The sequence below is a fragment of the Trypanosoma cruzi genome, genomic scaffold, assembly GCF_000209065.1.
Source record: "Trypanosoma cruzi strain CL Brener 1047053516721 genomic scaffold, whole genome shotgun sequence".
NCBI lineage: Eukaryota > Euglenozoa > Kinetoplastea > Trypanosomatida > Trypanosomatidae > Trypanosoma > Trypanosoma cruzi.
The window spans coordinates 36,163-59,558 of record NW_001849506.1 but is presented as its reverse complement, the minus strand read 5'-3'; the positions used below and the strand labels follow the sequence as shown (position 1 = coordinate 59,558).

The following is a 23,396-nucleotide window of genomic DNA, read 5'->3' as shown; positions in this document are numbered from 1 at the left end:
GGGGGCGTGAAAAAAGTGAGGGAAAAACGTGGCGTTTTATGCGTCTTTTATAAGGCAATATATGGTGAGGCACGGGAAGAGGTTGAACGGGTTTTGTCTCAGGCCCACTGTGGTGAGCCCTTTTCTAGAGACGGTTTCTCCACCTTCACCAAGGGATCATCCACAGCTGAGAAAAGGAACAACACCGTCATTCCCCAGCAACTTCAAAAAAGCAACAACGGCAGCAGGGGTATTATTGCTGCTGATGGTAAGAGTAGTAGCGTAAAGAATGGAAGTGGTACAGCGAGAATAGGGGCGGTTTCCAATTTGGGTGCCAACTGCATGTACGCTGAAATTATGGGATTGATTTCCTCACAATTTCGACCTCATGTGGGTTACGATGGCGTCGTGGAGTGTCATTTAAGTCACATCACTGGGTTTACTGGTCGCTACGTTTGTTCTCCGGTCCAGGAGGGAAAGTTGGTGGGGCTGTTTGGTGTGCCACTACGTGCAACGATGTGGTTGCCCTTTCAAATTCTTGCTGTGCTGCTTTCGTGTGCGCGTCGACTTGTTCCTGATGAGAAGTTAGAAGCATTAATATTACGTAATGCCGCGTCTTGGCCGTCACTTTTTCTTGACACGGCGCAGAGCGAACGTCTCTTTTGCACAACTTTTTTACGGCGTTACTTGGGTCTTTGTATATTTGAGGAGAATGATTTGGATGAGCGGGCGGCGGTGCCAGGCACGTTATATCTTGTGGAACACACAAGACAAATTCGAGTCGATTGTTTTGAGGCGTCGTTGTCGCTTTTGCAGACGCCATTGCCGCCGAGCTTGACGACATTTTCAAAAATAATTGCATCCCACAAGGCTGCCACCATCTCGAGAGCGGAATCAACCATGTGGGGGATTGTGCTACAGCAACTTCCGCGGCTGGACGCAGTGCAGGCAGGAGATTTTGACAAGGCTTTTCTTCAGGCCGTTATGCGGTCTGCCAATGAAATTGCTTGCTAGAGACAATGACAACACGAGATGATGGGGATTATGTGGTGGAATTATTATTATTATTATTTGTCATTTGGATTTCTTATCTTTTTTCTGTATCTCTGTGTGGTTGTCTTTTTTTTTTTTTTTTTGCCGTTGTTTCCTGTACATTTGGTTGGATGGCCAGTGGTTGGGTTTTTTTTTGTTTGACTTTTTTTTTTTTTTTTTTATTCTGCAATTATCGGAACATTGTAATTATGCTGTTATTATTGTAATTAATAATAATTAATAATTATTTATTTCTTTTTTCTTTTGTGTGACTTTTCTTTTGCACATACGCATGTGTTCTGAAACCCTACATGCCAGTATGGGGGATGATTTTGATTGCAACTTGAGGACAATGGCAGCGAAGTTTACGACGGAGGAGTTGGAGGATTTGGCGCACGTGGACCTCGATGAGGCTTTGGTGGAGGCAAATATCTGCAATAATACGTTTGACGCGGAGTTAAGCCGTCGTGTGTCTCAAGAGTTGTGTGATGATTTTGTTCAGACGTTCCTTGGCGACGACGCGGTACCATCGTTGCACCTTCAGATGCAAGACTGTGATGAGTCTCTCGCTGGCATCGAACACATCCTTGAGCGGTTTATTGTCAATCTGGAGTCGATTCAGCACGACATTGGAGATGTGCGTGAACGGCTGAAGCGGATTGGGGTCAGCCTTACCCACGCGAGGAAGGCAGAGCAGGCGGTGTGGAATGTTGCGTCGCGTCTTATTGTGCCACCGGACGTGGTGCGCATTATTATTCACTCCAATGATGAGGAGCTCGGGCCGCAGTTCAAGCTGAGCATGCAGCAATTGCTGATGTTCCTGCGTTACCGTAAAGAGGGGAGCTGCCAAATTGAGTCCGGCGCAAAGACACTTATTTCCTTCGCCGCGTGTCGAATTTACGCCGAGCAACTGGAGATTCTTGACCGCCTTACCGTTCATGCCTGCGTGAAGACGAAGCGGTTTCTCTCAAAGAAATTGACTTATCTTAGCGTTAGGAACACCAATGTGTATGTTCAACAGGAGCACGTTTTAAAGCCTCACGCATTTTATGTGCACTTCCTTCGAGCCGCCGTCCCCCTTTTGCGGCATCCGCATCAAAATGGCGAGATGGACCCTGAATCTCCGGTACTTCTGCCATACCGCATTGCCAAGGCGCTGTATGATGAGCTGCGGGGCGAGTATACTGAAATTATGTCGCAGTTGTACCTTGACCGATTCCGACACTATGTGATGAGTCTAAATGCGATGGAGAAATCCACCCAAACCGTAAATGCCGGGGTTTCCCCCGTTGCGTATGTTCTTCCTTTGCTTATTGAGTCACAGGGGGTGACACCGTCAACCGTATTTGAATTGGGCGAGCGTGCCGCCATCCTGAACGAAGTGCTCAGCCCACCTTTGGTGCCTCTGTTGGAACGAGCTAAGCGGAGGCTACATTTTTACGAAGAGACGTTTCGCTCCTTAAATGTGCTTCTGTGCGACGCTGTGACACATGAGTTCCTTTTTACTTTTGCGTTTTTCTCCGGTGATATGTCCATCTTTGTTGACGTTTTTAAGCCCACCATTCAGTTCATTGTGGATTATGTGTCTGAAGTGATGCTTGGTCAAACGGGTGGCTCTGTTACCCGTGCAATGCGTGACCAGTTCCCACACACATCAGTCAATCCAAATTGTCGTTACGACTGTTACGGTTTGCTGCTGCTTATTCGTCTCTGTCATGACTTTCGTTCACTTATGAAGGATGTAAGGCGGCTCAGCTGTCTTGAAGGATTTTATGACTCCTTGTTGCTATTATTGTGGCCGGCATTTCAGCGGAACTATGAACGGCAGATGCTTTCTTTACGATCGGCTGATGTTATGAGTCTTTCGCGTGTTCTGTTGCGCCGTCAGGGTAGTACGGAATGTGAGTGGGTGAGGTGTATTCATCCATTGAGTCAGCAATACGCGGCGTTTGCCTTGTCGCTCGTGACGATTAGCTCGGGCTGTGGATTTGATGAGAAAACTGACGAAAGCAAGCTGTCACTCCGTTCGAACTCTGTGGATGAAGTGAATGGAAGTGCTGAGAGCATGAATAATGAGGATGAGATTAATTTTTCGGAGTTGCGACGTATTGCATGGCGTGCTATTGAAGCGGAACGCGTGTCTGATGCAGCGGACAGTGCATCCCGTTTTGCAGTGCTTACAGGGAATCTTAAATTCATGCGAGTGGAAGTTCTGCGCTTGCTGCGGGACGTGGGACAACAATTGGTTGAGAGAGGCTTGACGCACCCAGAGACTCGTGAGATGTACGTTCTTGCATTTTTGCTGAATAACATTCGCTGCATTATGTTTACATGGAGCGACTTTCTTTTGAGCAGCGGTTCGTCATCACTTGAAGAGGACTACCGAGCGCTTGAAGAAGTTGAGCGAACGCAGAGAAGTGGGTATGTGGATGCTCTTTTGCGGATGTATTTTCCATTCCTTTACCATGTCGTGCAGCAGGAGGAGACTGCGGAGAGGGATCCGGCAAAATTTTTGGATTCCGCGGATGCCTTCACACATAATTGGAAGCGTGAACTCGACGATGTTTGCGGTGCGGTGCGATCGATGGTTGCGGACTCCGGACACGAGGGTGAGCTGCTTGCAGAAGTCTGCATGGAGGTGTTGCTGCGCAACACACGTCTTCACGGGTGCGTGTCGCGGGTGTTTGCGGCGGCGTCGTCCTCTTTCTTGGATGCAGACGGTGCTAGCCGCCCAATGAGGTCTTTTATTGTGACAAACCAACAGATGCTGCAGCACATGCGAACACTTGCAACTATTCCAGAGGATCAGGAGGAAGTGATGCCAAGTGCGAAATTGGGAGGGGGAGAGAGATAGGTCTCCCGCGGCGTACCAGTTGTCGTATGCCGTTTGCCGCCACTCCCTTCCTCCCACATGTGCGTGGGAACAACTGACCGTCCTACGAGGACATGGCAACAACAAAAAATTGTATGAGATGCCGAGTAGTTGTTTATTCCTTTTAGTGTTATTTATTATTATTATTTATTATTATTATTAATTATTATTATATATATATTTTTGTATCCGTATTTCTTTACCCCTCTCTTTTTCTGTGACTTTTTTCCTATTGGGTTTTTCCTGTTCTCATGGATGTAATAATTTGTAGGAAGCTTTAAAAAACCGTCTCTACCTGCACTGTTGACTGGTGGAGGGCGGCGTGTTGTTTTGTTGGTATTTGAGCAAGCAGCCATAAATAAATCATACTGCTTTTAGCGGACTGCGACAGAAAAAAACGAAAAGGGAAGAAAGAAAGTAAACGGGCCTCATGGATTATTTGCGGCAGTGGCAGAAGCGGTGGGAGGATTTGCCGCAGCCGCGAAAAATCAAAGCCCTGCGGCTGGTTGCGTTTGGGTGTTATTTCTTCGCACTTTTATTTTTTGTTATTTATGCCTTTGGGGGAATTAGAACGCAGGTGAGGGACCCTGCGAGAGCGGTGTTGTTTATGGAACCCACGCCAGGTGCTCTCATGGCACTGCGACATCTTGCGAAGCGTTCGGATGTGTCGATTGCGATGATTGTGCTAACAGTAAACGCATGGAATTTTAACCTCAACGCCGCGTATGACAACACGGTTGTGTTCCTCGCCATGCTTAAGGAGGAATCCTCCTTAAAGTATCATATCCCCGTGTATTATGGAAGCAGTGTGGCGGAGGTGAACGCTGGGTATGATGATGAAATTGATTTTTCCATAGACGGCGGTAAAGCGTCAAATACGACCGCTTGCACATACCGTCGTGTGATTATGCCTAGCCTGATGTTGGAGGCGGATTCCGTGTTCGGTGCATCCGAGTTGCTGGACAGTGTGCCTCTGTCCACTCCAACCAGTAGTCATGGTAAGAGTGTTGGCATTAGCGGACAGTACGAATTCTTTGATTTTGCGCTGTCGAATTATTTGTCGAGTCAAACGGCGGCGTTTTTGGTGCTTGGACCGTTGACAGATGCAGCGGAGTTTCTGCAGCGGCATTCGGATCTTCGAGCCAAAGTGAATCGTATTTTTTTTGCTGGTGGTGCGATTAAGGCGGACGGCAACACGCGTCTGGTATATCCACCCAATCAGCGCTCTGAACAACACGCCTTTTTTGACCCGCTTGCGGCAAATTATATTGTGAGCGGTGCGCACGGACGACCAATGGAGCTGTTGCCACTAGACGCTCTTCCACAGTGGCCACAGGCATTGTATGACTCTCTTATAGGTTCCCGTGCTTACCCGTCCTCATCGTCCTCACTGGTGCCCACTTCTGCACAGGTAGTGGCACGCGCTTTCACTGGCTACAGCAAACGGTTTGGAATGGGGAAGCTGATGCCCGTTGAGATTTTGGCGGCATCGTACTTTGCCGATGTGGTGATACAAAGCGGAGCAATAGTTGCCGACATGGCATTGCTAGTTGCGAATGGATTTTCGATGTCTATGGATGGCCTCATTGGCGCACCCAGAGGCGGGCAGCCACAGGAACATAGTTTCAAAGTAAGGGTTGTTTTGCGTATTAAGGAAGAGACGTTTTGGTCTCGTTTAGAGGCTGTGGACAGGCTGAGTATTTAGCAGTATGGCACCGTTGTTTTTTCCCCCCTTTCTCAGCCTTCTTATTTTTGTCTTTATGGTGGCGCAAATTTTTACTTTTAGCCTATCGCTTCTAAATTTTGGTTGTCTTCATTCTTTTTCCACCGGGGTTTTATGAATTTTTCCCTGTAATCTCTCTCTCTCTGTATGTGTGTTTGCTCCTTCATTCCACTGCTGCCTTCTTTGTATTATTATTATTATTATTATTGCTGCCTCCCGGAAAGAAAAATAAATAGTGGTTATATAAATATAAACTTATCCAATAATATTTGTAACAAAGAGGGCGATATAAGCGATAAATCCCACGGTGGCTTGACTTCTGTTCATCATTTCACGCAACGGAAGGAATAAGAGAAGGCGAAGGAGGGGGGGAGGGAAACTTTTGACGAATTCATATTCATAGGAGCTAAATTTATTTATTTTGTTGCGTGCGTGCGTGTTGTTTGTTTTCAAGCAGACGCAGCAGCAGCAACAACTACGGCAGAAGGATAATAAAAACATTTTTTTTTTATTATTATTTTAAAAGAAAATCATAGATCACACATACATAAAATACTTCAAAAATGAATCTTAGCAGCAATGGCAACAACAGCCTGCGGACAATAGACATCAATTTGGAATTTTTTTCTAATGGAAAGGGGTTTTACCTGCCGCGACCACAACAGACTTTAGGAGGCAAAACAGAACAACAGATGGCACGGCAGGTGGCAAGCGGCAGGTCTGACACTTCCACTCAGCTGAATTATGATGAGGTGCGAAGGGGTTTGCAGAATGCGTTATCGCGCGTTGAGCTTCTTTGTGACAACAGCGCAGAGGGGCGTCGTCAGCTTCTTCAGCATGAGCTTTTACGCCTTTTCCTTTCTGCCTCTGAGGAGACTAGGGAAAGATTGGAGTTTGTTCTTAGTGATGCTCCATTGAGCTACCGCGTACTGGAGGTTTTGTACCTTCGACGCCGTGAACTCTGCACGGGTTTTGAGTATGCCTTGAGTGATTTTAAATGTTGGCTCTCGCTTGCAATGCTTTTGGACGAGCCAGATTTTATTCAGTTTATGATGCAGTATGCGCAGGAGTTGGGCCCATGCTCGAGACAGAGGCTGGAGGATGTCATGTTTGTTCATGAATCGAGCGCTAAATCGCTCTGTCATGCGGTGCTTGGCATACGTGCACCCGGAGACGGTGCAGTTCCATTTGATTTTCGTTACTATAACTTCATGCTGGACGACTTGATTGCGATGGGAGATGAGCCCCCGCATGCTTCACTGATCTCGTCGGTCCAACGTGAGGTGACGCTTTCGATGCGTGAGCTTCACGCGGAATGGCTGCTTCAAGTCACCATGGCGTTGAATTTGAAGTTGGAGACATTCTTCCTCGCTGTGGCTATTGTTGACCGTTATTTGGCAAAGGTTGCGGTAAAGCGTGAGCGACTTCACCTTGTGGGTTGTGCCGCATTACTGCTGGCATCGAAGCAGGAGGAGATTTTTCCGGCTTCACTTCACGCATTAGTCCGTTACGGTGCAGACCACTTTACAGTTGAGATGTTGGTCGCTACGGAGTGCCAACTGTTTGCCCAAGTTGGATTTGATGTGGTCTTGCCAACGCTCAGTGCGGTGGGTATGGGGATTCTTCTGCAGCAAGACACCGCTCCAATTGAGGCGCAGCGCAGTTGTCTTCTGTACGTGCTTGCTACTCTGGCTATTCGCACGCATTATCGACAGTACAAACTCTCTTCACTTGCCGCAGCCGCTGTTTACATGAGCCGTGTATGCTTCGATATCCCAACCGGACGACCGTGTGAGGAAGTGCTGTCGCTCCTACCGCTGATAAGGGCTGCATTGAGTCGCAATCCAGCCGTGGGATCCGGAGGCGTGCACGATATCTTTTCCAGAGGCGTCTACCACGAGGTGAGCAAGTTGAAACTGTCAGAGTTGATAGGAACTGAGGACTGCGAGGGCAATTAGGGAACTCTTATAGAACCACGGAGAGACGGAAGGGAGAAGAGACATTTCTTTTGCGGGGGATGGGCGAGAATTTTTTTGGAGGTGACGTGGATGTACAGGCGAGAGAGAAATTGTGTTTGTGTGTGTGTTTCTATTCTTACCAGTCGTAATAACTACACACACCTCCAATGTGCAGCTCTGGTAAGCGTACGAAGGAATTCAGCAGCAAGGAATAACCTTACCCCGCGGGCAGCCATTATAGAATGGCCTCATCTTTTGCCCTTCCGTCCCGTAAAACTAATTAGCAACTACTACCCATCGGATTTGAAGCATGGGCAGCAGGCACTTACTTATCTTCCTTTCTGGCAAGAGAGTACTAGACCCTGGCACCAAATTGAGGTGACCGGCTGCGCCAAGGAATTGTGTGTGTTTGTGTGTGTCATAGAATAGAAAGGTGTCGTTAAGGATGATCTGTTATATATATATATAAACATATACATATGTATGTTGTTTTATTATTACTATTTTTCTTATAAACTAGATACATATCACTGCGGTGCAGATGCACCACCCACCACCCACCGCTCCCGCTTTATATATAATATAATATATATATATATGTCCTGCTTTTTTTTTTTTTGGAGCCGACTGCAGATAAATATATGATTTTGTATAAAAATCCATGTATATAATTTTATATATTGGGTACATAGATGCTTGTTTTTTATTTTATTTTATTGTCTTTCCCCCCCCCCCCCCTCACTCATCCTACTTTTTTCTGCAATACCACCTGTTTTTTTTTTTTTTTTTATGATCATTTTTTTTTTTTTTGTTTTATGACTTTTTATTTGTTGTGCGTTTTGGAGCCATGGAGAGACGGGAAGTGGTACGATGCTTACAGAAATGTTTTTTTTTTTCTTTTCGTTTTGATTTCTTAATGCTGATATTATGCATGCATGCATGTACGTGTACGTGTATATTCCCCCCTTCCCCATACTTGCCTTCCGCAGGTGTATTTAAGGACATGAATTGAAGTGCAGAAAAAAAAAAACAAAAAAACATGTTGATGCTATTCCACATTGCCATTTACATTATTGCGTATACGCATCGTGATGCATGGGTTTAATAATTATTTATTTATTATTTATTATTATTTATTTGTTTATTTATTATTATTTATTTTTATTTTTGTGTGTGTTGTATGACAGAAGCAGCGATAGCAGCAACCGTTCAAAGGGCAAAGTGTTGCGTGGCGCTATACCAAAGTCAACGGTGCGCCTTTTCTTTTATTTTTATGGATATTCTTTTAACTCTGTTGTTTTTATACAGATATGTATACACACGTGCACGTGTATATATGCAGTTAGAGAGAGAGAGAGAGAGCTTAAAAAAAAAAAAAAAGAAAAAAAAAAAAAAAAACGTGTTTACTTTCTTTTCCCGTTGCGGCCATTTATTTTCAGTGTTTTATTTATTTATATGCATGCTTCCTTGCACTCACTGCCTGTTAACTCCATTGATCGAGTATATGGTGGGTTTCTTCTCTTTTTCGTGTGTCTGGTAGTTTATTTTGTTAAAAATCCAAGGCTACATCATAAATTGTCAGCACAGAAGAAGCCTTGGAGCTGTTAAGAGGGTTTTATCGTATACGAACATAAATAAATATATCGGTGTACATTTTGGGTCGTCGCGTCTTTTTTTTTCTTTTTCTTCTTAACATTAACCGAATTGACATGTCGGGGGCCGTAGTGATTGATGGCAAAGCGATTGCCGAGACGATACGGGCGGAGATGAAGTCAGAGGTGGAACAACTGTGGGCGAAGTATGGCAGGCGGCCAGGGATTTCGGCTATCATTTGCGGCGAGCGAAAGGATTCTCAGACTTACGTGCGGCTGAAGAAAAAGGCGGCGGAGGAGTGCGGGTTTGTAACCTTCAATGTTGAGCTTCCTGCGGACGTGACGCAGGAGGAACTTCAAGCAGAGGTTGAAAAACTTGATCAAAATGCGGACTGCCACGGCATCATTGTGCAGCTGCCTCTGCCAGACCATATTGATCAGGACGCCGTGCTGAAGAAAATATCCCCAGAGAAGGATTCCGATGCGTTGCTTCCCGTTAATGTGGGGCTGCTGCACACCAAAGGGTGCGAGCCTCTCTTCGTGCCATGCACCCCTGCTGGTGTGATTGAGCTACTGAAGCGAAGTGGTGTCACGATGGCAGGGAAACGCGCTGTGGTTCTTGGACGCAGCAACATTGTGGGTGCCCCAGTCGCCGCATTACTAACAGCACATAATGCAACTGTTACCGTCGTCCACTCCGCCACGCCGCTTGCGGATTTGATTGATGTTGTCCGGTCGTCCCATATAGTTGTAGCAGCCATGGGGAAGCCAGGGTTTGTGCGGGGTGAATGGATTAGGGAAGGCGCTGCAGTCATTGATGTGGGCACAACTCCTGTGGACGACTCTTCCAAAAAGGCGGGATATCGAATTGCCGGCGATGTGTGCTTTGAGGAGGCGCAAAAGCGTGCTGGCTGGATTACCCCAGTGCCTGGTGGTGTTGGTCCAATGACGATCGCAATGCTGCTAAAGAACACTCTTGCAGGCTTCAAGAGGAGTCTTAGTCAAACCTGAGGGATGAGTGAAAGAAATCTCAGCTAAAGTGGGCTATGTACAAGACTTTACTTTATCATTATTATTATTTTTTTTTTTCAAGAACAAAGACGGAGGGCGGCCCTTTATTTGTTGGAGTTTCTATTTCTCTCCGTGAACCATTTCGGCAAAGGAACGAATTATGCGGGGTTATCTGCAAAATGGAACCACGCATAGTCGCATCTCCTGTCGATGGTATATTGAATGTGTCCCTGTGTTTGTCTATGTGATGAGGCAATGCAATTTGAAAAAAAAAAAAAAAATAATAATAATAATGATAACTAGTAGAGTTTTTTTTGGGGGGGCTGCGACCGTAGACAATGGAGGATATATATATTTTTTCTTTTGTGGGGTGTTTCAATTAAAGTAGTGTGTCTATTTTTGTTTATTTATTACACGTATGGCTGTGTGCGTTCCTATTGAATGGCTGGTGGTTTGATGGGTAAACAAGAAGGAAGTAGGGAAATAAACATATATATATATATATATATTGTCATCTCTAGAACTTTTTCTGAAGGAAGATGTGTCCGCATCTTTTTATATGCATGCGACGATGAGTTTTCTTATTTGCTCTGTTATTCATGTCACTTTTGCTGCTTTACTTTTTTTTTTTTTTTTTTTGTGTGTGTGTGCAGTCTCTCTGTGTACGGGGGTAATTCATTTTTTTGTGTCGGTAATAATTTACTGTTGGGTGCCAACAACAATGCCTGTGATGCCTGCGACTTTAGGGACTCGCGGAGGTGGCGAACAGACGGCAAAACCGAGCAGCTTTGAGCGAATGGCGGCCATTCAGGAGGAAATTGCAAAAATCGAAACTCGTTTGCGTTCCCTGCAGTCAACCGAGGATGCCGATGACACGCCATGGACCTCAGCACCGCAGGAGGACATGGATCCTGCCGTCGCAAAGATGCTCTCAGTTGAGCTTTGCCACTTGGCTGCATCTGGCGACAGCGTGGGTGTGCGTCTACTTCTTGAGAGCGGCGCGGACACGGACTGCAGGGATTACGACGAACAGACCCCACTCCACATAGCCAGCGCTCTGGGTCATGTCCAGGTGGTTAGATTACTTCTTGAGTTTGGGGCTGACCCGACGCTTTTGGACAAGGATGACAAGACGCCTTTTAGGCTGGCGGGGGAGAATAATCGCAGGGAAGTTGTGCAGCTTCTACTGAGACACTCTCAGGCACATGGTCATGAACTGGACGCTTGTGGCAAGCCGGATAGTTTTTTGCTTGATAGCCCCATCATGTCTGCGCATCCGGACTTTTCACAGATTCCCCAACCAATGATGGGAAGTCTTATTGTCATCATGGTAGGTCTCCCTGGTAGGGGGAAGACATACATCGCGAGGCAGATTCAGCGTTACTTCAAGTGGAATGGGCTACAAAGCAGGATTTTTATACGCTCTACATACAAAGGGAAACTTGAAGAAGGTGGCGCCGTATCTACGGCTTTGAGTGCGGCGGAGGTGGAGCGTCGTATTGCCGCTGCCATTGCAAAAGACATGACACAATTTATAGCCGAAACCGACGGCGTGGCGGTGCTGAATGGCACGAACTGCAGTCCGTTGCGTCGCATGGCATTGATGAGCGCGATTCGAGAAACGGGCCTCATACGGCCGAACCGTGTGATATTCGTGGAGGTTGTGAACAACAATTCGGAGATTGTGCGCCTAAACGTGAACCGCAAGAAGGAAATAAATCCTGGGGCCACACAAAGCTTTGTCGATCAGTATTATGCACGGATTGAACGTCTGAATGCTCTATACAAATCCCTGAGTCCCACCACCGACAGGGATCTCACGTATATTCTTATTGAGGACCAGACAACATTTGCACTAAATAACATCTCTGGATGGATGCCTTCACGACTGTCGTACATGCTACATAACTTAAACCACGCACCTAGCAATCTTTACCTCACGCGTGCTGGGGAATATGTTGACTTGATTGCCGGTCGTATAGGCGGAAATTCGCGACTGACAGAGCGTGGACAGGCGTATAGTGAGGCGCTTTTTGAGTATTTTCAAGGGGAATTACAAATGAAATCGTTTACAGTGATGAGTAGTTGTGCCCTTCGATGTATAGAAACAGTGCAATACTTTGAGGAGCAGAGTGTACTTCAACGCAGCAGCGCCTCTGCTGCGCAAAGTAGGGAACCGAAACTGAACTGTCGCGTGGCGTACTTTCCCACACTTGACAGTCTGAACCATGGTGACTGTGATGGACAGTTACTTTCTGATGTTCGCAAGGCAATGCCAAGTACATTGCTTCATATGCAGGCAGATCCATACCACACAGCGTGGCCAAATGGAGAATGTGTCCATCAGCTCTACAATGCACGACTTGAGCCTCATATTCATGACATTCAGGCGAGCACCGAGCCTGTTCTTGTGGTCTCACACCTTCAGCTGCTGCAGGGTCTTTATTCCTACTTTGTTTCCGAGAATGATGACTTTGTGGCTCCACAAGATGCATACAAGATTGATATTCCTTTTGAGAGTGTCATTAAAATTCGCCTGGTGGGCTTTAACCGCGTCGCGGAGACCATCGATCTCTCAAAGGAGGTGGACCGAATCCAACACCGTCGCACCGGGAAGGTGACGAAGGCAACGCAGCAAAGTAGCCTGAATATTTTTTGTAGGTCTGGTAAGAAGTGATGGAGGATGCGGTGATGAGAAGGGAATAACATTTGCCACAGCAGATCAACCGATAAAATGTGTGTGTATATGTCTCTGCCTGCCTCTCTGTTTCCGTTTTTTTTTTTTTTTGTGTGTAAGTGTAATTATGTGTTTTTTGAGACAACAAAATGGGGTTACAACAGCAAGAACAAACAGGAACGGGAAGGAGGAGGAGGTGTCTAGAGTTGTCTCGGCTCTGAATGCGAAGGAAGCGTACGCTGTGAATACACCGCTTTTGGTCAACTGTGGTTTGTGTCACCCGTAATCGCACGTGAAATGTGCATGGGCTTTTGTGTTTTTTCCTCCTTCTTGGTTTTTCGTTGACTTTGTTTTTTGTTTTTGTTTCTTCAAGTCTTTCTGTTGGATTGTGGTTGGTAGTTCAGCTGTCTGCAAGGCCATTGAATGTCGCTCAAGGCGAAGATTGATGTGTTCCCGTTTGGGGCATACCTGCTGCAAGATCCTTCCCTGATGAGAGTCATGCAGGCGGTGGTGCGGGGCACCAATAATACTAATAGTAGCGGTAATATGAATGAAAACAGCGGTGGTGGCGGTGGCGCCGCGAATAAACGCCGTGACGCTGGCGGCAATGCCTCTCAATCCGTGGAACGGCGACTAAAGACGCCACTTGAAAAACTCATGAGCCTCAAGGCGCGCTGTCGCGAGGAGCAGTGCGTGCACTCGGTTGAGGGTGTTCTTCTTGTGCATGTCCACGACCACCCGCATGTTCTTTTGCTGCGGCACGCGAACACAAAGGCGTCAGCGCATTCACGCGTGCTGCCGGCGACAAACACAAATAACTTGGCGGTATTTTTTTTGCCTGGTGGCCGCTGCAGGAAAGGCGAGCCGGAGGAGATATGCCTGCTGCGAAAACTTGGCAGGGACCTGTTGAATGAGAAAAAGAGTTTGATGGCGTCACGGACGGCGGAGAACGAGTCGTCCGAGACGGTGGTTGAGGTGGGTGCATCGCACAATTTGGCGGTAGCGCCGTCATCATCGTCCTTTCGGGTCGGTGAGGCACTTGGGCGGTGGTACAGGCCACACTTTGATCCTTTTATGTATCCGTATGTCCCGGCACATGTGGCGGAGAGCGATGTGAAGGAGGTGCGCACCGTTTTTCTCGTGCACCTTCCACCGCAGATGCTGCTGACTGTGGCGCAGCGTGACGTGGAACTGGTTGCCGCGCCGCTGTTTGATTTGTATGAGAACTCCGCGAAGTACGGCCCGCTTATAGCCTCCATTCCGACACTTTTATCACGTGTAAACATAAATTATTGCAAGTAAACGAGAGAAAAGGAAAAGGGGAAAAAAAAACAAGAAGAAAGGGGAAAACGAGAAGCGCTTGATGAATGATTTTTGTTACCGTGATTTTGACTTCTGTAAACGAATACACGCAAAATCTCTCACACTCTGTTTTTTTTTTTTTTTTCTTCCGAGAATTCATTTTGTTTTTCTTCTTGTTTCCTTTGATTCTTCTGCTGTTAAGCTCGCAGAGTAATTAAACGAGTTTTCCGCATTCTGTCAAGAAACAAGAAGAAGAACTGGATCCAAGCCGTTTTATCGAACACACACAAACAGACAGACAGACAGACCGACCGGCAGACATACATACGTACAGAAGAGAATTAGTTGTGGAACACCAATGGGACAGAAACAATCTTTGAATGCTTCATTGCACCGTTACATTTATAATCATGACACCGATGGCCTGATGGGATTTCTTGACGCACACGAGGCTGAGCTCAACAACGCCTGCATGGATGAAAACATTTACGTTGAACTTGTGCAACGACAGTGGGATACCGCGACGATTTACCGTTTTGCCAAGTTTGCAAACGACCAGCAGCTGGCTGTTCTCATAGCAACCGCTGTGCTTTGCAGCCATTTGATACCAATTGTTCCTATTTTTGAATTAATGCAGGATTGCAAGCGCACCATTGAGCAATATCATCTGAAGCATCTCTTCTTAATTGCCTGTGAGCGGGAGAACGTGGACGCCGTGCGTGCCTTTATTGCAAATAAATGCTACGACCCGGCAGATCGACGTCCTGTTCGTGCCGTTTTACGAGCGCAACTGAATAAATCGGTGGTAAATGAGGAACTGGTGAAAATGGTTTTGGCGGCACATCCGCTGCAGACAGACAACGTTGAATACATTCGCAACAAGTGCCTTAGCACAGCAAAAAATGAGGGAGTTCGCAAGATGGTAGATGACCTTCTTGTTGAATATGTTTCGTGAAAATATCTTTGAGAAGAGGACAAATGAGGGGGTGGTGCTTGCGGCGTCTCAAAGCACATGCATTTTGCGGGAATACAACTTTTTTATCATCTAAAAAAAAAAAAGAAAAAAATCAATGAAAAAAAAAAAAAAAACATGTTTTTTTTGCAGAATTTTTTTTCAAATTATTTGTTGAAAGTGTAATTGCAGGTCGTTTTTTTTTACTATGCGGCTATAAATTTTCTTTTCTTTTCTTATCTTATCTTTCTCCCCGTATAAATATACAACATAAAAAGGAGGGAGGGGAGTGGGCCGCAACGGATGAGGCGATTTTGCATTGTGAATGCCTTGCGTAGCAGTGGCGTAGTGTTTCTTACCACAGCCACGCCACCGAGCACCAACAGTACTGCCGCTGCAAATAATGCAATGAAAAGTTCTCAGTTTGCATTGCCTTTGAATAGACAAATCCGACATGGCCTTAGCTCGGACTGGCGCGAACAGGTGCGGCGTTCGGGCGGCGTTCTAAATGACATCTCGCCCGCTCTACCGGACAGTAATCGCACCGACGATCAGCGAAAGCGTGTCGCGGGTTGGCAACCGGTAGTGAAGCTCCTGGGCGACCAGCGGCTTCGAGTGGCAATTGTTGGCCGCATGAACAGCGGCAAGTCGTCCCTTTTTAATTTACTGAGCGAAGATCCGACGATGCCAAATCGGAAAAACATTGTCCGTGACTTTGACGGCATCACGCGTGACTCGGTGGAGGGCCATGCCCAACTGGAGGGAATGCACTTCACCATCATTGACACGCCGGGTATGGTGAACGGAAAACTGGTGGAGGAGGCATTTCGTACCGTGGAGACGGCGGATGCTGCCATTTTTGTTACATCCGTTGACGAGGATTTGCATTCAGCTGAGTTTGATCTCATTCATTACCTGCAACTCAAATGTATGCCAACATTTGTGTTGGTGAACAAGATGGATCTCGTTCCGTTAGACGAAGAGGACCGAGTTCTTGAGCGATACAATGGACTCGGACTAGGCAATGCCATTCCATTCTCCGCACGACGCAAATCGGGGATGGAAATGCTTGCAGCCGTGTTGGAGCCATTGTACCACATCCACTCTATGCAAAAGGTGGAAAATGACTGGGACATTGAAGACCTTGCCATGCAGGGGGATGAGTCCGCCATGGAGGAGATACGTGACCGCAACTGCGCAGATCGCTTTATTCGTATAGCGTTGGTAGGGAGAACGAATAGTGGCAAATCAAGTTTAATCAATCGTTTAGTGGGCTTTGAGCGCAGCCGTGCTGTCGATGAGAAAAATTCCACACGTGATCCGGTAGAGCTATCATGTATCTATAAGGGACGTAAAGTGAAACTCATTGATACTGCTGGTCTGACAAGACATCGATTCCGTGCCGACCGTGATTTTATTGGCCGTATTCATGACCTTTCAGTAAATGAGATTCGCTACGCTCATGTGGTGATTGTTGTTTTTGATGCCACAGAGGGCCACCCGAACAAGTATGATATGGCTGTGTTACATTCTGTTGCCGCAGAGGGTCGACCTTTTTTACTGTGTGCCAACAAGTGGGATGCGGTTCTGGATCAGAGTGCAACCGCAGAGGCTATTGACTTTAAAATCAAGCGACAGGTACGAGAGGTAAAATATAGCAACGCTGTCGTTGTCTCTGCTCACACAGGACTGAATCTCACTCTACTTATGGACCAGGCATTATTACTTTATGATACATGGAACAAACGTGTGCGCCGTGCGGAGCTGACACGTCTCTGGCGCAAGATGGAGAAGTCTGTTATCATTCCATACCACGTTGCCCGTGTAGGACGCATCACGCAGGTAAATACACGTCCACCGACCTTCTTGCTTCATTTGCAGACGAAGAATGATGAAAACACATTGCCAAAGGCACTTCAGGAAATGATGAAAAATACAATTGTGGAGGAGTTTGACTTTCGTGGGGTTCCCATCCGTCTTATTCAGGAAGTAAAGGACTCTAACCCCGACTACATTTAAGTTTAGCGATGCAATGCAGTGAATTGTCTGTGTGTGTGTATCTGTGTGTGCTTTGTTACTGATCGTATAATTGTGGTATTTTTTGTTTTGTTTTGGTTCTTGCAGCTGTTATGGACGGCGGTGTTTTTTTAATTAAAGCCATCTGAATGTCTTGTATTCTCTTTTCTCCTTTTTTTTTTTTTTTGGAGGGTAAAGGAAACGACACGCTGGACGGAAGTCAAAAATAAAATAAAACAAAAACAGAAGGATACGTGGACGTTCAATAAATGCGCAAAAGAAAGCGCACACGCTCGCTCTCGAGCACGGAAGACGCAGACAACACCGCCAACAATGGTAACAAAAAAGTGGTGGAAAATGAGGCGCGTGACGTTTCCAGCATTGAGAGTGAGGCGTCGTGTGAACCAACACGGCCTTTGGGTGTATTCATTTGGAGTGACGTGAGCGTGGTGTTATATACCTGTATGCTAAAACATTTGCATTACACGTGCGGCGTTCTTGCTATAGAGCGGTTAAGGGATGTGCGCCAAAATATGATTTATGCATTGAAATCACGTCTAGTATCCTTTTGGGAGGCTGAGACAGCAACGCTGAGCGCCATAGAGCAGGAGAAGCTTGGTAGGGTTTTTCATTCTCACGTCAATGCCATGTTGGAGCGTTTCTCATCATTGGTTGCTGCAGACATGACAGGACGTGACCTTTGTCATGCGTTTTTACAGGTACTTGACGTGTTTGGGTTCCCTGAAGAGGAGAGTGCCGAGGAGTCGTTACTAGTTGCGAATATGCGGAAGAACGCCGATCCTCACGCGTATTCGTACCAGGAGCGAACATCACATAAACTAAGCGTTTTGCCACGTTACGAAGGGGATCGTCGAACCGAGGAGCAACATCGCTTGCCGCGTTTGGGAAGTGTCGTGCAGCTTCCCTCTCCTCACCCACATTCAGAGATCAACACGGATGTTCAGTTGATTGAACCAAGGAAGCGTCGTCCTCCACTCGACGAAAATCGCATCTTTTCTCATCCAAAGAAGGCGACTTCCTCCGGAATGGAGGACGTCCTCGTCGACGAGGAGCTGCGCTACCGCTCCCTTGTGGTACTTGGGCGCCATCTTGATACCTTTGGGTCACTGCAAAATTTGTCACCCTTTGTCCGGTTCTCGTTGTGGGACATTCTTGGGCGGGACGATGAGATGTTTGAGCGCCTAACCACTTCCCCCGCGCGGAATGACGAGTTGTTGGAATGGCAGAAGAAACAATTGGAGTCTTTGCGTCGTCTTGTGGCGGAAAAACGGGCTGTTTTTGATGCTACCCGTGCTGAAGTCCGTGAGACCGCACTAAGTGTGGGATGGTGCGCCGTAAGCGCTCACTGGCGGGATCAGGTTCTGCGCGTGGTGGATGTGGGTGAGGATGCGGACTGGTTTCTTCTTCGTGACAGCGCAAAAAACGGTTTCAAGGCTATTTTTCCGAACTATGCACTTTTTACAGTTATTAAAGATATTGCACTTAAGGCGCTACGACGTGTGCGTGATGGTCATGTCGATTGTGGCGTCGAGGATGCCGTAGAGTGCTACGAGGTGGTTACACACGTATTGTTTCCACTTCTTGAGGGGAAGGCGCCTTCATTGCCTGGATTGGAGGCCATGATTGAACAAAATAATTCGAGTGACGGTGAAAATGGCAGTGGCGGTGAGCGGCAGTCACAGCAAAAGGAAGATGAGGAGGAAGCGTTGAGGAACTGTGTGTCGGCACTGATGTTAGAAAAGACAGGAAATGCGTGTGGTGACGCCGATGTTGCGCGTGGGGTGCGACTGTGCTTTGACTGTGGATCGTTTCTCCCACGAGAGGGTTCGACGTGTGCCTTTGTAAGCAACATGTTTGTATGGCCATTGCAGTGTCTGGCTGCTCTTTTGGAGCTAATATCTGTGGCGCGCTACTCGGTGGATGGAATGAAGAAATTTGCTGCTGCCTTCCTCCCGTCCAACTGGGGCGATCAGGAGTCGTTGTTGGAGTTTCTCCTGCGACGCGAGCCTACGAATATCCCTCTTGCATCTCTCGTTGGGTTTCCACGCCTTGTGCGAGATGTTTTTGTTTCTGCTCAATGGTTGCGGAATGACAAGTACTTTCGGGCTGTGGTGGAGTGCCGTCGGCAGGGCTGCGCGTTGCCGCCCGGAGGAGTGGCCAACAACTACCTCCAGTGGCGAGCCCTGTTAACAATCCTTAGTCGGCTGGAGTACGGCGAGGAGGTGTTTGCACTCACAGTTCATGAGATGCCACCGGATGCTGCGAATGAAGGGAAGATGTGGAGCGTCGCGGAACTCGAATGCACACCCAAGGCGTGGGCTGGAGGACTCGCGCTTATGATGACCACAGCCGCAGTTTCTGAGGAAAACTGAACATGAGCCCAACAAAAACAAAGAAAACATTTCTATGCGTCGATAGAAAATCAAAAAAAAAAAAAAAAAAGGAACATATTTATTTTTGTTCTTTATTTCTTTTTGGTTGTTGTTCTCTTTTAGTTTTTTTTTTTTTTTTTTTCTCCCCCCCTTTGCAAAAAACACATTGTACTTTCATTTATTTATCTGTTTTATTTATTTGATTCTTTTGTTTAAACCAAAAAAAAAAAAAAAAAAATAAAAAAAACTTTTTTGTTGTTGTTGTTGTTGTTGGTGGTGGGGAGGCGTATTTATACAATTTTACATCCTCAGGTACTCACATGTTGTCGCTGTCTCGTCTTGAAGAGGTGGCCGGAAAGGCAGAGAAGCTACGATGTCTTTTGCGCAGTGCATTTTTTGACGACGCCCCGAGGATTGAAGCGGCCATCTTTGAGCAGCTTTTACAGCTGTTGGAGCACTGGTTCCCCGCCACATCTTCTTCTAATACAACTCCCGTACCTCAATTGGATGGTGATAATGATAATGATGCACGCCTTCTCATTGAACAATACTATCTTCAGGAGGTGTTTGCGGCCTTGCTGTTTCTTTCGGATGAGTCCTTTTTTTTGAACCGTGCGGTGTCTGTCGTACTTCTTCCGCGTCTTGAGAAATGTAATGTTCTCAAATCTGAGTTCTACGTGGATCTGCATGTGCGGCGGTTCTGCACAGAGCTGTTGCTTTATTTTTGTTTTTCTCAGGTATGCCGGACACCTCGTATCGTCCAGGCGCTTTATCCTCTTCTTCTTCAAGGCAATCATGCGTTGGTAAATGGTGCATCGCAGAACCAAGTCGGGGAGGGTCTTTTTAATACACCTCGATTTCTTCAAAAGAAGACCCTTGTCTCCAGCCTTCTCAACGGTGTCATGCTGACGCTTCATGATGGCGTCGTGGGGGTGGTTCGTGTGCTGTTACTTAATGACCGCGTGGAGGACGGCATGACGGTGGATGCTGCTCGACACATCGCATCCCTTTTTTCTACTCCACTTCGGCGTGCGTGGCTTTTAAAAGAAGGCAGCGTTACATACACGGAATGTCTAGGATTGGATGAGCAGGCGCTTCTGCTCTCTGTACAACTGGTTGACCTCATGGCGTGTGATACCGAGACTTCCTTGACTCCAGATGAGGAGCGAGTGCAAATTCGTTCATCCCACTTTTTGCAGCAGCAGAAGATTAATCAAGAAAAACGTTTTTTAAAGCGTGAAACAATTCAGGAAAGACTGCATTTGGGGATTGCCACCATTTTTAACGCCACGTTGCATTTAATGCCTCGGAGCGAGGACAAATCGCTTTTTGCCCGCAGCTACAAATGCTTCTGCCTTTACAATAGGTACCTTCTCACACCCGCATTTTGCGTCCTCACCTTACGCGTGGCTGCTAAAGCTGATACAGATGAGATTTTATTTGCACTACGCCGTCTCTCAGTGCTTGCGCGGGGTTCCACGCTCGGTCCATCACCAAGGGCATTGTTGCTCACTCTGGAACCACTTTCGCCTGGAATACTGGAGTTGCTTGCGCTTGCGGATACCCTTCCAGTGCAACACTGTGCGCTTCTTCAAAAAGTGTTAGGGACTTTATGGGAATTATCGGCGCAGTTTGAAACACTGGCGCATATCTTTGTGCGAGGTGCATTTATGCCTGTTCGTGGGTCTTACTCGGTGGACCGAGTCCAGGCGAAGGTGATTGTGGATCCCGAACATGCCTCTTCAAGTGTCATGCGCATACGTGGTTTGCAGCGTCTTTTATTGCACGACAGTATTCCAAAGGATGCCATATGTAAGTTACTAATGGCGGCGGCAACGATGTGCCAACAGCGTGCTGCAATGGCAACTGCTGCTCACGTAGAAGAAAAGAGATGCTTAAAATCGGCTGCATTTCTGTTTGCAGAGAATGAATTGGAGATGAATTCAGATAACGATAATGAAGATATTATGTTGGCACATATGGTAGAAGAAATGTGCCTTACTCTGACTTCGGATGAATTGTTTGGGACGTGTGTTACCCTTGATCGTATATGTGAAGTCCTGTCCACGGTAGTGACAATATCATACGCATGCTGGCATTGGGCAATGCTATTGATTCCCCGTATTCTTTCCGTTAATGTCATTCGCACTGTCTTTGCACAATATACGACAAATATAGAAAGGCAGAAGGCAGCACGCTTGTTTATTTCTCAGGCGCAGAGGCTCTTATCTTTGGTGAATGCCTTACATGATGCAGTTGTTAATACCGAAGCCACAACGACGCTGGAGAACTGTATTGCTGCAGTACAGCAATACGACTCCGATGCGGATGTGGACGATGCTACATTTGTTGAATGTCGAGGCATCGTGCGGCTGCTTGAGGAAAGCCTTGACATGAAGTCAACGGCATCGCTTGTGGTCCATCTCCTGGCACTCGCACGTATTGCAGAGCAGGCTGCTTCTTGTCTCCACCGAAAGCTTTTGACAGCTGATAAGAAGAAACTGAATGGAAATCCATTCAGCGACTCTGTGGAGGGCAGGGGTGTTGTGCAAACCGCTTTGTGGCTGCTTTTTAGAGTGCTTATTGAGGTGGATGACGCGTGTGCGGCTGTGGCTGCGTGCAAAACGGTTGTGTGGTGGTCTCTTGCGCGTTTGGACTCCGTAGATTCTTCATTTGTGGCACGCCTTGTGGTGGGTCTCCTTGGCGTGGAGGAGAACAGCCCAATGGAACTGTGCTCAGTCCTTCCAGGTGTTAAGAATGCCGTGACGCCGCCGCAAATCGGCCGTATGAAGGTGCGGTTACTTGATATCCTTTTGGGTCTGTGCGATTACGACGAGGAGGGACGCACACTGAGAAACATTGACGATTATTGCAAACTGGAGAGAAAGTGCACTCTTTACGATATTCTTGTCGAGTTGTGTGGGCCTCAGCACGGTCCCGTCGTGCAGGTTGCCGCCCTGCATCTCATTGGCCATTACGCGATTGCCACATATCCTCGTGTGTCACTTGCCGCAACGTGCGCTCTCTGCGTTGATGTCTTTCGACACGCACCGCATGAGATGGCAAAGGCTGCGTGTGCCTCGATGTTGTCAAATGTAGCAGGAACTCTTGAAACGATGGGCATTCTGGCGGCCCTCAGCGACGTTGATGTTGAACTTTTGCAGAGAATGGCAGAAGCCATGTGTAGTTATCGCGGTGCCGCAGGGGCTGACGATGATCACGAGGCTGTGATTCACCACCACGGGCGCTGCATCCGGAAAGTTTTGCAGCATTTGTTTTATGGATTGCGGGAGGCGTGAGATTTATCATAGTGCGTTTACTCATAATTACAAACTGCAGATGAAACCGAAGGAGGAGGAAGTGGGTGCCAGCCACATTTCTTTTTCTTTTTAATTCTTTTTGTTGTCGTTGTTATTTTGCTGAAGGTTCTGGCGTTTGCGTTTTGCAGCCGGCTGTCACAAGAACGATACGGACACGCATAAACACAAGGGAAAGGATAGAGAGAGAGAGAGAGGGCAGATGAGAAGGAATAAGAGAACAGAAAAAAAGAGCATGTGAAAGGCGGCATTCGAACATTATGGAAGACGAAATTTTTACTTTTTTTTTTGTTGTTTTCGTTTTGTCTTATTTGTTTTCTCTTTCAGTCTTTTTCACGCATACATTGCACTCTCTTTCAGCTGCGTCGGTGTGTGCGTGTTTGTGCGTGTGTTCGTTAGATTAGGGTTTAGGGTGGGACTAAAATAGGGGCAGACCAGGGTTAGGGAAGTGCACAAAATTGCGTGCACACAAACAAACAAGTATCTGCATCACAGAAGTTTCATTTGCGCCGAATCATAAAGAGGGAGCTGTTAACACAATTGTAGTAGGAATAAGGATCCGAAGGCATTTA

The 23,396-nt window shown here is 46.9% G+C and overlaps 11 protein-coding genes across 11 annotated transcripts, besides 25 other annotated features; all 11 read left to right on the top strand.

The window, feature by feature from the left end:
* Positions 1–993, top strand: Tc00.1047053508207.279 (hypothetical protein, conserved; the record flags this gene model as incomplete). Its single annotated transcript, XM_813344.1, has 1 exon — positions 1–993. A coding segment is annotated over one exon (993 nt), but the record flags the coding sequence as incomplete, so codon positions are not given.
* Positions 1–7,199: a sequence feature (heterozygous, Esmeraldo-like haplotype).
* Positions 1,159–1,192: a microsatellite.
* Positions 1,227–1,265: a sequence feature (AT_rich).
* Tc00.1047053508207.270 (hypothetical protein, conserved) lies at positions 1,304–3,865 on the top strand (the record flags this gene model as incomplete). Its single annotated transcript, XM_813339.1, has 1 exon — positions 1,304–3,865. The coding sequence occupies one exon, from the start codon at positions 1,304–1,306 to the stop codon at positions 3,863–3,865; it is 2,562 nt and encodes an 853-aa protein (XP_818432.1).
* Positions 4,018–4,056: a microsatellite.
* On the top strand, positions 4,314–5,588 carry Tc00.1047053508207.260 (hypothetical protein, conserved; the record flags this gene model as incomplete). Its single annotated transcript, XM_813338.1, has 1 exon — positions 4,314–5,588. The coding sequence occupies one exon, from the start codon at positions 4,314–4,316 to the stop codon at positions 5,586–5,588; it is 1,275 nt and encodes a 424-aa protein (XP_818431.1).
* Positions 5,793–5,814: a microsatellite.
* Positions 6,095–6,131: a sequence feature (AT_rich).
* Positions 6,170–7,564, top strand: Tc00.1047053508207.250 (mitotic cyclin, putative; the record flags this gene model as incomplete). Its single annotated transcript, XM_813337.1, has 1 exon — positions 6,170–7,564. One exon carries the CDS (start codon positions 6,170–6,172, stop codon positions 7,562–7,564), a length of 1,395 nt encoding a protein of 464 aa, XP_818430.1.
* Positions 7,200–7,811: a sequence feature (areas merged during assembly that could not be assigned to a particular haplotype. This can correspond to areas where the two haplotypes were merged or to regions with more than two copies in the genome that were merged during assembly.).
* Positions 7,685–7,961: a mobile genetic element.
* Positions 7,812–7,926: a sequence feature (haploid, non-Esmeraldo-like haplotype).
* Positions 7,927–23,396: part of a sequence feature (heterozygous, Esmeraldo-like haplotype) that runs on past the window's edge.
* Positions 8,019–8,049: a microsatellite.
* Positions 8,135–8,163: a sequence feature (AT_rich).
* Positions 8,337–8,379: a microsatellite.
* Positions 8,673–8,725: a microsatellite.
* Positions 8,930–8,962: a microsatellite.
* On the top strand, positions 9,274–10,167 carry Tc00.1047053508207.240 (C-1-tetrahydrofolate synthase, cytoplasmic, putative; the record flags this gene model as incomplete). The annotated part of the gene is made up of 1 exon (XM_813336.1): positions 9,274–10,167. One exon carries the CDS (start codon positions 9,274–9,276, stop codon positions 10,165–10,167), a length of 894 nt encoding a protein of 297 aa, XP_818429.1.
* Positions 10,225–10,245: a sequence feature (AT_rich).
* Positions 10,433–10,461: a sequence feature (AT_rich).
* Positions 10,657–10,676: a microsatellite.
* Positions 10,727–12,844, top strand: Tc00.1047053508207.230 (6-phosphofructo-2-kinase/fructose-2,6-biphosphatase, putative; the record flags this gene model as incomplete). Its single annotated transcript, XM_813335.1, has 1 exon — positions 10,727–12,844. The coding sequence occupies one exon, from the start codon at positions 10,727–10,729 to the stop codon at positions 12,842–12,844; it is 2,118 nt and encodes a 705-aa protein (XP_818428.1).
* Tc00.1047053508207.220 (hypothetical protein, conserved) lies at positions 13,268–14,146 on the top strand (the record flags this gene model as incomplete). Its single annotated transcript, XM_813334.1, has 1 exon — positions 13,268–14,146. The coding sequence occupies one exon, from the start codon at positions 13,268–13,270 to the stop codon at positions 14,144–14,146; it is 879 nt and encodes a 292-aa protein (XP_818427.1).
* Positions 14,429–14,481: a microsatellite.
* Positions 14,505–15,101, top strand: Tc00.1047053508207.210 (hypothetical protein, conserved; the record flags this gene model as incomplete). The annotated part of the gene is made up of 1 exon (XM_813333.1): positions 14,505–15,101. One exon carries the CDS (start codon positions 14,505–14,507, stop codon positions 15,099–15,101), a length of 597 nt encoding a protein of 198 aa, XP_818426.1.
* Positions 15,194–15,235: a microsatellite.
* Positions 15,320–15,347: a microsatellite.
* Tc00.1047053508207.200 (small GTP-binding protein, putative) lies at positions 15,402–17,117 on the top strand (the record flags this gene model as incomplete). The annotated part of the gene is made up of 1 exon (XM_813332.1): positions 15,402–17,117. One exon carries the CDS (start codon positions 15,402–15,404, stop codon positions 17,115–17,117), a length of 1,716 nt encoding a protein of 571 aa, XP_818425.1.
* Positions 17,384–19,507, top strand: Tc00.1047053508207.194 (hypothetical protein, conserved; the record flags this gene model as incomplete). Its single annotated transcript, XM_813343.1, has 1 exon — positions 17,384–19,507. The coding sequence occupies one exon, from the start codon at positions 17,384–17,386 to the stop codon at positions 19,505–19,507; it is 2,124 nt and encodes a 707-aa protein (XP_818436.1).
* Positions 19,586–19,649: a sequence feature (A-rich).
* Positions 19,727–19,754: a microsatellite.
* Positions 19,760–19,780: a microsatellite.
* Tc00.1047053508207.190 (hypothetical protein, conserved) lies at positions 19,828–22,806 on the top strand (the record flags this gene model as incomplete). The annotated part of the gene is made up of 1 exon (XM_813331.1): positions 19,828–22,806. One exon carries the CDS (start codon positions 19,828–19,830, stop codon positions 22,804–22,806), a length of 2,979 nt encoding a protein of 992 aa, XP_818424.1.
* Positions 23,098–23,158: a sequence feature (A-rich).